General features: G+C 52.9%; 1 protein-coding gene across 1 annotated transcript in view; it reads right to left on the bottom strand.

Annotated features, from left to right (window-relative positions):
* The window catches only part of IGF2R (insulin like growth factor 2 receptor), a 102,245-nt gene that overhangs the window by 48,133 nt on the left and 40,374 nt on the right, over window positions 1-13,738 (bottom strand). Inside the window, exons 8-14 of the mRNA XM_040238927.1 lie at window positions 13,001-13,163; window positions 12,675-12,843; window positions 11,726-11,829; window positions 5,572-5,736; window positions 2,966-3,106; window positions 1,253-1,396; window positions 57-194 (exon numbers count right to left, since the gene is read on the bottom strand). Coding sequence (XP_040094861.1) covers window positions 57-194; window positions 1,253-1,396; window positions 2,966-3,106; window positions 5,572-5,736; window positions 11,726-11,829; window positions 12,675-12,843; window positions 13,001-13,163 — 1,024 coding nt within the window. The remainder of the gene's footprint in view (window positions 1-56; window positions 195-1,252; window positions 1,397-2,965; window positions 3,107-5,571; window positions 5,737-11,725; window positions 11,830-12,674; window positions 12,844-13,000; window positions 13,164-13,738) is intronic.

Raw genomic sequence — 13,738 nt, 5'->3', positions numbered from 1 at the left:
GAAGCCAGCTGAAGTGGCTGCAGGAGAGGCTGCCCACAGGGGGCTCGGACACTCACCTGCCTGGGAGTCAAAGACCGTGCAGTTGTCCCCCTCGGTCCTGGAGAGCACGCAGGCCGCGGCCGTTCGCCACACAAACTCGTAGAAGCAGCCATCAGCCCTGGAGGTTGTCAGCACCGGGGCACTTTCTAAGTCACCTGTTGATGAGCATACCCAGACTGGTCATTGATCCAGTCTCGAGAAGCTTCCATGGTTCTCAAACCAGCTCTATAAATACTGATCTGAGGTCGCTAGAGTGGTCACACCGACAGGGTCAGGACAAGGGTGGGGGTGAACTAGTGTTTAACGGGGACACAACTTCAGCTTGGGAGGACGAGAAAGTTCTGCAGATGGACGTTGGTGTAAACGTACTTAACGTACAATGTGAACGTAAGGTGCTTAACGCCACTGAACTGCGGTTAAAGGGGCGAATTTCAGATTATGTGTATTTTACAATTCCTTTACAATGGTCAACTTTATCTTATGTATATTTTACAATCTTAAAAAAAAAAAATACTGTCCCGGTCCTTGAACTTATCTCACAGCCGGGAATTTATCCAAAGGAAATCTTCCAACAGGAGGCAGCGGGGACATGTCACAGCACAATTAATGCTGGAAACATGTTATTAATCCAACAATAGAGTAAAATGAGTAAAAATAGTAAAACCAAGCCAGCAGCAACAAGGAAGTCCCGACAGATGATAAATAACGACCGTGGGACACAGAAGAGCATTCACAGAATGCCATGTTTTGAGAAACATAAAAAATGTGCAGATATATATATATAGATCCTGACCCCTGGAAAACAATGTGAACCTATAAATAAAGGCAGATCAAGAGGAGTATTTATTGTGTGCCCGCTAAGGTCATGGACGACGTTTGAGCCGTTCGTGATGGTCCCCCTCTGGAGGAAGTCAGGGGGCCCCACGATCAGCCGGCACCAGGCCTAAGGAAGTGGAAGCCGTGCCGAGAGCATAACTCATCTGGAAAATTGCAACATGACCCCCTCGGACACCATATGGTTTCTCCATCTCTGGGCCGGTTTGGGGCGGGGGCGACAGAATCCAGCGGGGCCACCGCGACGCTTCTGGACCTCAGCGCTCTACCGCGTCGTCCCAGCGGTGGCCGGGGAGGAACTCGGGAAACAGACTGCACGGGTGCCCCTGGCAGGAGCCCGGGAGACCCCACGTTTTCTGTTTGTGCTTCTCATTTGTACCTGGTTTGCACATAAGTGTTATATTTGTCATTATCTTCTGGCCACCACCGCACTCATCACCATCTGAGTAAGAGAGCTGAATATTTCCTTTCTCTCTGGTGGGAGAAGAAATAAATCTGCCCAGATTTTTACTTCTGTTCTTATCTAGAAAAGAGAAAGCAAAGGGGGAACAAAACAGAAAACATGATCAAAAGGGGTTAACAACGCAGACGCAGAGGTACCGAGAGGGAGCCAAGGCCCACAGGTGTGCGTTGGCCCCTTTCCCGGCCCGCCAAGCCTGCTCGGGACGGTCAGTGGATCTCTAGACGCGAGTGACACGTCTGACCGAACAGGGGCGGCCTCACTGAGGACCCCGCGGGCACCTCCAGAAGGAGGAGGAGGAAAGTGTGAGAGTGACTCACAGCATCTTTCAAGGGCAGGGGAGGCAGACAGAGGCAGAAATGCCTGTCACGAGATCTTGGAAAACAACAACGCTCCCCCATTTAGGGGGGCCTCAGCTGCCCTGAGGCACAAGGTCATTTGAAACCAAGGGGGAAGCATTTGTCCCGTGACCAAAGTAGAAACTAAATCTGTTCAGGGGCCCAAGCAGGTGACCACTCAATTCTTGGTTCAGTGACTTTTACGATAAAGCAATGAAACTCTGTCTCAAGTCCTTCTTAAATAAAGGCAGGGACACGCCTGCTTAAAAAGACACACCACCAATTCTGAAGCCTGGGATAATTCCTAAAATCCAACCTGGATTTTAAATTTAAATTCACAATCCCTCGTAACTCTACCCACTGCTCTGCGGTGACCTAAATGGGAAGGAAATTCAAAAAAGAGAGGACACATGTATACATACAGCTGTTTCCCTTTGCTGTTCAGCACAAACTAACCCAACACTGTAAAGCAACTGCGTGTTAGTCACTCAGTCATGTCTGCCTCTCTGTGACCCCATGGACTGTAGCCCAACAGGCTCCTCTGTCCATGGGATTCTCCGGGCCAGAATACTGGAGTGGGTAGCCTTTCCCTTCTGCAGGGGATCTTCCCGACCCAGGGATTGAACCCAAGTCTCCTGCATTGCAGGCAGATTCTTTACCACCTAAGCTACGAAGGAACAAAAAGCATCTGTACTCCAATAAAAATTAATTAAAAAGTTAACAGTTCACAATCGCTTATCTAATGCTTGCAAAACAGATTCCAATTATTCTGCCTGTCGCTTTCCAGGTGACTCTTAAGTAACATGTTTAAACACTTAATATCCAATTGAGAAGTTGCGGCCAACACAGTTAAAAGCCAAAGGAACTCAAAGGGTCCGTCCACTTCTCTCATACAAGATTCTGAGAGTCCCCATCCCCGGAAGCCATAATTCTTGAACAATTCCAGGCAGTACAGTCGTTAACAAATCAAAATCAGTTTTTTTTATACAAGCACTGGCAGTTCTCTTCCTCGGGTTACAAGGTGAAAAGATAACCAAGGATTTTCCCACATGTTTCTTTCTGTCTCTAGGGAGCCCACATCAGAAGACTTCCGCCTGCTTCAAGACGCCCGAGTGCCCCAGTTCCCTACATCTGAGTCATTAAACTCTCCTTTCCCTCCCATCTTTTCTGTGCTGAACCCAGAGAGAGGAGGCTGTGATGAACCACAGGAAGCTCATCTTCATTCCCTCCAGCCTGGATGCAGCCCAGCTCTGCCTGCACGCACGGGCACGACTCACCACGGGATACCACTCACCCACGGCACACACGGCCGCATCTTTGGGGCAGCCCCGTGCCTGGCCCGTCTGCAGGACCCTGTGGCAGATGTTAATGAAGAAATGCTTCTTTTCCGCTTCCCTCTGACTGCCATCCACAGCTTCCCAATTTTGTTCCAGTTCTGTAACCAAGAGAAAAAAAAAAAAGCTTTTTCTAGCCCTAGGCAGTGATTGCTTTTCTGTGTGAGTCACACCATAGACAGTGATGAAGCTGAAGGTAAAGGCCCGTGGTCACTAAACAGGCTCTCACATCTCTGGACCTGGGCAGGCTGAAGGCACAGACACACGGGGGGAATCTTAGGCTTGTTTTGAACGTGACAGTAACAAACCAGCCCCAAAGAGCTCCTCAGAAGAGGCAGCTTACCGGGGTGGCCTGAGGATTAAACGGCTAAAGTTCTCCCAAGCCTCAGAGTCTGAAATCAAAAACCTGAAAAGCAGAGCCAGGCGCCAGCGCTGGGACCTGGCAGGCACAGGCCACGGGCGACGCATCTGCCTCCAGACCACAGATAAGGCAGACCCGGCCCGGGGCTTAGCACTCGGGGCCCCCAGAAGATAAACAAGACATGGGTGGTCCCTGAACTCAAAACCGTTCACGACCCAGTCATGTTTGAACAGAAAACATCCACAGAGGTAGAAGCAGCAGGGACTGAGAGCAGAGAGCAAGTCAAAGGCGGACCGTCCCCAAACGGCCCCTGCAGACATCACTGAGGACTGGGAGGAAAGGCGGACGTACACACGGAGAGGGTGCTCCTGAACAGACTGGAGTCCGGGGTTTACAGCGAAAACCCCTCATCAGCGGGAGCACAACCCACTCACTACCCAGGGCTGTCAGCAACCTGGAAGGACCACTTGCTAAACAAGGACGAACAGTTCTGAAAGCTGCGGTGGGAGGGCTGAGGGGCCTTCACGCAGAAGGACATCTACCTACCAGGGAAGGATTTTAGCTCTCACTTCACAGCATCTCAATTACCTGGGTGCAAACGCTACACAAAAAAACCCTGCTCCCAAAGAACCACTTCAGTTCACTCAGTCGTGTCCAACTCTTTGCGACCCTGTGGACTGCAGCACGCCAGGCCTCCCTATCCATCACCAACTCCCAGAGCCTATTCAAACTCATGTCCATTGAGTCAGTGATCCCATCCAACCATCTCATCCTCTGTCATCCCCTTCTCCTCCCGCCTTCTATCTTTCCCAGCATCAGGGTCTTTTCCAATGAGTCAGTTCTTTGCAGCAGGTGGCCAAAGGATTGGAGTTTCAGTTTCAATGTCAGTCCTTCCAAAGAATATTCAGGACTGATTATTCACGGAACCAGAGAGAGGGGGCCAAAGTCAGCTGAGCTTGAACACATCTCTGCATCCTTCACAGACCTCAGGCTGGGCCTTGGACAGAGGGATGGTTACAAAAAAAAAAAAAAAAAGGGAAAGTGAAGAGAGGGATTAGAAAGCAGCACTCAGTTTACAGCAAGGAAAAACCGGGGGAGGAGGAGGAGGGCAAGCTGCTTGAGTCAACACAGCTGGGCGGCAGCAGAGGCCTCGCACCCCGGTCTGAGCAGAGCGGAGAGCCCTACCCGCCCAGCAGACAGAAGGCCAGCCTCTCCACCAGCCTACAGAAGGGAACCACAGCCCCAGGCCCGCGGCTCAGAGGTGCTGAACCACAAGAGCACCGGGATGGTAACTCCCGGGGCAATCCACTACCTGAGGGCTTCCGCGATGGGGCTCGTGTTCCCAGACTAGCACCCACAACAGAGGGATCCTCCTTCCAACGTAAAGCGGCCCTCAGCAGCGGGGGCTCAGAACACATGAGTCATCGTTCCCATAGCAGCTGGTGATTATTCGGCTTCAGGCCACCCTGCCTGTCGTATGTGCTATTCCACGTGACAGAGGCTACTCGTCGGTGCTGTGCCATCCTGAGCTGAGTCCCTCAGTCCTGTCTGACTCTTTGCCACCCCCATGGACTGCAGCCCGCCAGGCTCCTCTGTCCACAGGGATTCTCCAGGCAAGAACACTGGAATGCGTTGTCACGCTCTTCTCCTGGGGGACCTTCCCGACCCAGAGAATGAACCCACGTCTCTTAGGTCTCCTGCATGGGCAGGTGGATTCCTTACCACTACCACCATGTGGGAAGCCACATGCTGGCTGTAGGTATACAACACAACTCGATATATGTATACAGTGTAAAATGAACACCTCCGTAGTGTAGATAAACATTCATCACAAGAAACTAGCAATTTCTGTGTGTGTGGTGAGAATTTTTAAGATCTACCTTCTCAACAACAAGAGTTAAAAAAAAAAAAGTTTCTAATCACAAAATACAGGGCCTGGCACACAGAAGGCACTTGGTCGTTTTTTCACTGAACTATGATAAGAGGAGCCCAAGGCACTCCAACTGGGAACAGTAACGCTGACCTCAAATTCAGATATCTCACCTCCTGAGTCAGGGTCATCTCTGATAATTCATGTTGCTCCGTGAGAAGGGAGGAAGGGCTGGGATACGATCAGTTGACAAAGAGAACAGTAACAGCATTTCCAACCACACTGGTGGGGAAGGAGGCGAGAGGGAAGGTTCTTGTGCACCTCTGGCCGCCTACCTGAGTGCCGGGCCAGCGCCGACAGGTCGAAGCGCTGTTTCCCATCGGAGACGCTGCACAGCAGGGCCTCCTTCTCGTGCACGCAGGCGTACTTCGTGTCCCACGTGAAGAAGTAGGTGCAGTCCACCTCCCCGGTGAACACAGGAGCCCCTCTGCCGTTGTTACCTGCGTCAGGCCGAAAGGGAGACAGTGCCCGCGGTGTGAGACGCCAGGACCGCCAGATGGCACACAGGACGGGACCCCCGGGACAGGCAAGCAGGCAAACAAGCTCAGGGCTCCAGCCCCAGAGATCAGAGGGCGCCCAGGCCAGAGTGTCTCAGGCAGAACCCCTGCAGTCAGCCCTGTGCCCCTTTCATCTCGGGAGGATGGCCTCAACAGGACAGCAGGGTGTTTTCAATGGGTGTGAGCCCCCGGGCAGTGCTAGGCAGCTCACGGCCTGCGGTCAGCTTCCCAGAAGCTCATAAACACCCTTTTAAGTCAGACCAGGGCGTCACTCCGGTTCCAGGACCATCACAGTCTTAACGATGTGCTTGTGAGCAGGACAAGTCCCTAGGGACTCGTCCCTGAAATGAGCGGAGAAGAGAGATAAGGTCTGATGAGGTTTGGGCCTCCCCTACCCTCAGCTGAAGGGCGCTCAGGTCTAGTAACCTCACTCCCAGAGGGGCCAGCATCCTAAATCCTGGGGACTCAGGCATGCGTGGGCCTCTAAAATTGTCCTCCAATCCATCAGCCCTCCCTGCAAGCCAGTTTCCCTGGTCCACGTAGCCTGGGATTCTGCAAACCCTGTTGACTTTTCCCCAACGAGAAATTCTATCCCCTTGCCTTTCCGAGCTAGTGTGCTGCTGGCACGACGGCCGGTTTTCCACCCTTGATGGTTTAATAATCCTCCTCTGGACCTCCTGCACGACTTGCCTTTCTTAAGGCTCAGTGCCCTGAAGAGAACAATGTTCTAACGAAAAGGGAGATAACATTTTGCACCAAGGGTGAACGCTGCTTCAATGGCAACTTCTATTAAATCTTTAATAATATAATCGTCGCAGCTGTAACACCAGCAACAGCGGCTAGTTGCACACGGAGCTCAAGCCGAGGTGGGCAGGGCGCTAAGCCCAGCGTTCTCCGCGGGGCTGGATGGCAAACAACGTGCTCTGAGTTAAGGGCTCCACATCCATCCGAGGGATTTCATCCTTCACACGCTGTGGCATGAGGACAGTTTCAGCCCCGTTCTGGAGATTTAGGAGGGCTAAGTAGTTTGCCTATGGCTCCAGAGCTAGAAAGCCAGAAATCAAACCCAGACGGTCTGGCCCCAGAGCCAGACTCGGAGCCGCAAAGCAGCACTACTTCCCTGCGCTACTGTGGGATTTTTTCTTTCTTCTGTTTTTCGAACTTTATTTTTTTAACTACCCGAAGCTGTTCTCCCTAAGAACCGGTGCTCCCAACCTCCTTACCAACAACACAGAGCCCACCCTCTCTAGCTGGGACAACGATGCCCCCCCATGTTGGAGCACTGAAGCTCCTCCAGCTTTTTTCAATGCTCCAACAAGCCCCAATCCATCCACAAGGTTTACGCTACTCCCCGCTGGATCAGTATTTCACGAATCAGAAAAGATTTGTGTTTCCTGAAAACCTGAGGCATTCAGAGTGTTTTTCTTTTACCACGTAACTTCACAGACGATTAAATACCAATAGTACTGTGAATGGTTCTAGGGTCATCCTCCCTTAGGAGCTAGGTTTGCATCTGAAACGCCCTAATGATCCACAGGGAGAGTCCATTTTAAGTAAAATTTAAATAACCACTGGCCGGCCTGCCCCTGACCTGCATTCTTATTTAACTCCTCGGAGAACTTTTAGAAAATAGAAAACTAAGACTCCTCCCTACCAATCTACGTTTCTTTTATTTTGTTTGGTTGGTTTTAGGTTCAAACACATAAAACTAGGTTCACTCTTACAATTCTTATACAGCTATTACAAACAAGTCGGATAATTTAAAATATTAAAATAAATGACTCGTTCATTCAGACCACGTGGCTTTTTAAACACACAATGGCCTTGCCTCCAGGACAGCTATTTTCCTATGGGTCTCCACCCACCAGCGGGATCAGGGTGACTTTCTGTAATCTCTCCATCAGTGCTCTCCACGCAATTCCGAAAGCTTCCTGGGTATCCCACCTGCACAGGTGCATTCCCAGCACCCCCTTTACGCGGCCTCAGGGTATGTGGCCTCCACGACCAGCGGGAGGCGAAGCGGACTCTTCCCTCCATAGCCGGGGACCCACCCCATTCCTCCTCTGCCCCGACAGAGACGGGGCTGCCCGCTCACCAGACCGGTTCAACCTTCCCTCAGGGCACACAGCTCAACCACATTTCCTGCCTCCCAGCCTTTGAAGTTGGGTCAGGTCTCTTAGTTCTGGCCCATTAAATTAAAAAAAAAAAAAACAAAAAAAAACTGCAGTTCCCATCCTCTGTGGAATCCTGAGGCCACATCCACAGACAGCAGCAATACAAGGTAGAAAATGCACTGTCTCCAAGCAACCGCACAGAGCAGAGGCCCCGAGACCTGCACAGAGACTAGAGAAACGAAGTCTTAAATGTGATCACCTGCCACTTGGATTTGTGGATGGTGTTTTACTAGCCGACGCTAATGTAACTCCTCCCCGCAAAATAGTCTAATGTCCTTGTTTGACAGGATCACCAATAATAAGATCTATTACATCAAACGAGATGTTAAGTTATTGAAACAAATGGTGAAGAAAATACATTGTGGATGGAAGAAAGAAACTTATGCACCTCTGTGGCTTAAAAAGCAGGAAACCCTAAACTCATGCTGCTGCTGCTGCTGCTGCTGCTAAGTCGCCTCAGTCATGTCCGACTCTGTGCGACCCCATAGACGGCAGCCCACCAGGCTCCCCCGTCCCTGGGATTCTCCAGGCAAGAACACTGGAGTGGGTTGCCATTTCCTTCTCCAATGCATGAAAGTGAAAAGTGAAAGTGAAGTCGCTCAGTTGTGTCCGACTCTTAGCGACCCCAGGGACTGCAGCCCACCAGGCTCCTCCGTCCATGGGATTTTCCAGGCAAGAGTACTGGAGGGGGGTGCCATTGCCTTCTCCGCCCTCAACTCATAAGCCTAAATAATTCCTGGAAACCCAAGCTGAACTATAAACCACGCTTCACAAGATTCCGTGGCCAATTAACACCCATTCAAACATGCAAAAAATACATTATTACATTTATCCAATAAACATAGACTCCACTAAGGGCTTCTCTTCTCTAAGTTCTCTAAACTTAAACTCAAATAAAGCAACAATGAAATAATTTTAGACTACACACAGTTTCATGCATTGGAGAAGGAAATGGCAACGCACTCCAGAGCTCTTGCCTGGAGAATCCTAGGGACGGGGGAGCCTGGTGGGCTGCCGTCTATGGCGTCACACAGAGTTGGACACGACTGAAGCAACTTAGCAGCAGCAGCAGCAGTATAGTACATATAGTTAGCTCCAAATTACAGAGTAGGAAGGAGCCTTAAATATTTCATAATCCAACTCCAGCCTGAACGGGGCTCAAAGTCTCCCACAAAAACATCTAAAAGTCTCCGGGTCGGGTCTCTGTGTCACCAGTCGCAACAAAATGAACCTAGGAAGACAAGTGTCTTCAGGATTAGAGCATCACCGTTCACTTTGCCAGCTCTTTGGCACCAAGGTTATGTGAAGGAATGTCCTCTCTCGGAGTCGGGGTGCAGTGTTACGATCCATTGCTGATGTGATGGAGCGTATAAACGTGGAGCAAATTTGGTAAAACATTAACGATCGTTTAGCCTGAGGGGTAGGCATGTAAGTTTTCATCGTAATGTTCCTTCTACTTATAGATTCGAAAACTTTCCTAACAAAAAGGGGAAAAAAAAAAAAAGAATGACCTCTAATCGTTTTTCCAGTCTCCAGCCCACTTGGGCTCTCTAGCTTCCTGGCACGACTCCCGGGTCTTTCCTGGGAGTCCCTGACCAGGGGCCCTCCTCAACATCCTCCTGCGGTCTTCGGGGGTGATCATTCGATCCTCCCAACGTGCCCAGATGAGATCAGCGCATTCCCGACCACCTCAGCCAAGTCATTAATAAAAAGCGCAGACAGAGCACGGCCGGAGGCGGCAGCGACCGGGCGGAGGGGGCCCTGGCCCACACAGGGCGCCCGCAGCAGAGCCGCCCACCCGGCCAGGGTGGGGGCAGGCCGCCCAAGGGTCTGGGAGGGGGATTTGGGGGCAAGGAGGAGGCTGCCTTTCCCGGGGGGCCCAGGAGGAGAGGAAGGGGTGGACTTCGCAGAGGGCCTCCTAAGGGCCTGGAGGAGCTGGGGATGACGGCAGAGGGATGGAGAATCTGGGGAGGGCCTCGGGGCCTTCCAGCAGGAGAGAGACAGATCCAGAGGCCGCACCCAAGCCAGATGTGTGTCCCACCCCCCACCTCCCCCACCAACCAGCCCCTGTACGCTGGTTTCTAGACAGAGTCCAGACCCTCCGCAGGACATGAGATCCCTACAGTCTCTTTAGCCAGGGTTGGGGCCTTCGGCTCTGACCTGCTCACGGCCACCCCAATGCCCACCTCTGCACGAGCTGCTCCTCTGCTACAAGCGTCAGCCCCTTGGCCCCCATCTTTGGCGCCTGGCTCAGCCCCGCACTGTCCCATACGCCTCACCCACACGGCACTTCCTAGTCCTCAGGGGGGACCCAGACACCAGCCCACTGACCTGGGCGCCTTCCTCCTGACACAGGCCCCCAGCGACAGACCTTGCCGGGCGCCCTGACCCTGCCTGCGCCACCCTGCACTGTGGTCCCCAGCACCATTCTCCCCTACCTCTGCTCTGCACCCACCCACAGAGCTCTCAGCCACCAAGGCGTCCCCAGGCCTCACAGACAGGAATCAATAAGATGTGGTCAATCAATCAACTGAGAACACGACTCCCACGTGAAGACCAGGACGCGCGTGGGAGGTGGGGGGGGGGGGCTGACAGACCACAAGCAGGGCCGTGAACCATGGGGACGGCGGCGGGGGGCAATGGGAACCGAGGGGCGCCCTGACGCCCTCCCACCTGCTTCATGCCAGGTGAGTCTCTGCTTGCGCCCCTCTCCTGCCTGCGTTCACCTTCAGACACCTGCCTCTAAAGCTCGGCTCCCGCCACGCACGGCTGCCTCTCCCAGACCCCCGGTAAATCACGTAGGAACCTGCCCCAGGACCAGAAGGTTAAAGCTCTTCCATGGGAACGTACAAAACAAACAGAGGGAGGAACCAGGGGCCCCTCGGGGTGGAGGGATGGGGCGAGCTGGCCGGTTATGCGGACAGGGCCAGACTCGGGTGGTTCCCAGGCTGCAGCTCTGGGCTGAGGCCTAGCCAGCACGCAGAAAAGCGGGGGAGGTCACTGTTTGGGGGGCCTGGGAGAGGATGGCGCTCTGATGAGAGTGAGACCCCCATCACCTCTCAACAGACCCCAACTGCGTGGAGGAAATGGCAGTGCCACAGTGGCCTCGAGGAAGCTTCTCAGTTGCTTAGAAAGACTCAGGGTGTTAGCTGCTCAGTCGTGGACCCCATGGACTGTAGCCCAGCAGGCTCCTCTGTCCACGGGATTCTCCAGGCAAGAATACCGGAGTGGGTTGCCATTCCCTCCTCCAGGGGATCTTCCCAACCCAGGGATCAAACCCAAGTCTCCTGTATCACAGGCTGATTCTTTACCATCTGAGCCCCCAGGGAAGCCCTCCACTCCTCTTAAAGCTGCCCTGTGGCCTCTCACAATCCCCGGAATCCAACCTCTATGGCAGGGCAACCAACTGCAGAAAGGTTCACCTAGAAAATCGTTTCCTGGAAGCAGAGTTATTGGGTGACAACCCACCAGAAGGTGGTGAGCAGCCCAGCCCACAGGCTCCGTCCACACTCCAGTGAGAGCTGAACGTGGGACAGAAAGGCTTTCCCGGTGAGCCCACTCCCAGAACAAACAGAAAATGGAAACAGGACGTGCGTGTCCACCGTTGGCAGGGTGGGTGGGGGTCCTCCTGCCCGCTACCACAGAGGGGGCCTTGTGGGGCCCCGTCTGCAGGAGAAGGTCTGACCGCCCCCCACCCCTCTGCTTCCACGAACCCGGCCCACTGACGCACAGCCAGCACTGTCTCCAAGTGCACTCACCTGCTGTCTGATTGCACTCGAAGTTGATGACACTCATCCGCTGGAAGCCGGAGCTGCACTCCTCACCCCCGAAATAGATCAAGGTGAGGTCTCCGTCCGAGTACCTAGGTTTTTATAACATACATACACACACACACGTTTGGTAGAAACAAGAAAGAAACTTGAACGTCTAAGCATTTCTACATCAAGACTTTTGCACACCATCCACAGACCAGCACAGACGCAAACAGCTGGGGACACACTCCCGCCATCTGGGGCAGGATCGTCCAGAGGAAAAGAGCTCCAAATGGATGCGTCTGTCATCCTCTCACTTCAAAGTGATAACTGGCTGGATCAAAGCGTGAAAGGTTCTACTGGGAACATGGGGACTCTTCTGCTCTCATTTTGGGGTTCTGTACAAAATAATTTATGCCCAAGAAGACACAGCTCTACCAGCAACTGCCACAGAAAGTCTGACAGAGGGACCCCAGATGACAATTTCAGAAAACTAATGCTTTGATAAAAGCTTTTGTGAAGGTAACTCCTGACTTCAGGGGTCAGGAGAATTGTCCTGAATGCATTCGCCTGGTTGTTCAACTCTTGAGTGTGATGCCAGTGGTGTTTCAGATTTCTCAAACCGCCAGAGAAAACTCAAAACTTCTAAGAAACATAAGCTATAAAACGCAAAAGCCATATCAACTAATCAAGTAACTTTGCTACAGTACAGTTCCCTACAGACAACAGATTATAAAACAAACTGTACTAACAGAAGCACTTGTACTGTAAAGCTAGGAAAAACATCCACCTGGATCAGCAACGAACGGCACTTGCCTGACTCAAGCAGGAAAAAAAACGCCAGCTTAGCTGACTTCCCTGTGGAAAACGGAAGCAGGCGGCTGGCAGGGGAGCGTGTTAGGCTTCACGGGGACATGCACAACGCCCTGGAGAGTCACACGGGGGTCATACGCACCGGAGGGTCAGGTTCTGGGGTCTTCCGGCCACTTTGACTTGGGTGGAATCTGCCTTTTTCACTTGGCACACCGCAGCATCTTTCTTATTACAGATGGGCATTTGGCTTCCTCCACAGATGCTCAAATAATATGTATACTCGTCCGCCTCCGAAGTGTAGAACAAGGAGTCTGAGGTTGAGGAAAGGGGGACACACGAGAAGGGGATTCGCGACGTGCACAAGCCTGGGAGAGCACAGCCTCCTCTCGTCTGACCTGCAGCGCCCGCCCCGGGGCAGGGGGTGCTCAGCCCAGGGCCCCTCCAGGCTCTCAGGGCCCCCCAACTCACCTCCCACCCGGCTCAGCGGCTGGAGGTCGACAGCCACGTCATGCTGTGCGCTGCTCAGGGAGCAGCTCTGGCTTTCCAGGTAATCCCTGTGGCAGGCGTACTCGGTGACCCACTCGATCTCAAAGCGGCAGTTGGATTTCGCCGTGAGCTTGGGAATGGTGCCCTGCCGCAAACCCGGAGAAAAAGGGAGAAAGATTCATTTTATTCACACGGCTCAAATGCAGACAGAGTTTCTCTGCTTGCGGAAAAGCTCAAGGGTGTGCTACTGGGGTTTTAACGTTGTTCTCGTTCTAGTACCGCCACGGCCCCTAACGGATTGTGACGATTTGATTGGTGACAACTCCGCTTCTTTGCGGCTCTTCCAGTCCCTTTCAGAGTCACATGCAAACTTCAGCCTGGGAACCTGCCCTGAACGCAGTCTCCCCTGCTCCACCACGCCCCTGGCTATCAGTCACAATGTGTGAAGGGCCTGTGGTCTGTCCACTCCTTTCTGTCACAGGCGCCAGATGGACGGCCCCTCCGGGGGGGTGGAAATCACTGCATCTGCGCGCACCTGGGGAGACAGGCCCTAGCCCCTCCTAGGCATGTGCACGGGGGAGATGGTCCCTAGCCCCCTCTTATGAACGTCCATGGGGGAGACGGTCCCTAGACCCTCCAAGGAATGTCCACAGGGGAGACGGTCCCTAGCCCTCTCTTATGAATATCCATGGAGGAGACTGTCCCTAGCCTCCTCTTATG

The sequence above is a fragment of the Oryx dammah genome, unplaced genomic scaffold (assembly GCF_014754425.2).
Source record: "Oryx dammah isolate SB20612 unplaced genomic scaffold, SCBI_Odam_1.1 HiC_scaffold_4, whole genome shotgun sequence".
Classification (NCBI taxonomy): domain Eukaryota; kingdom Metazoa; phylum Chordata; class Mammalia; order Artiodactyla; family Bovidae; genus Oryx; species Oryx dammah.
This window is presented reverse-complemented; position numbering and strand designations above follow the sequence as displayed.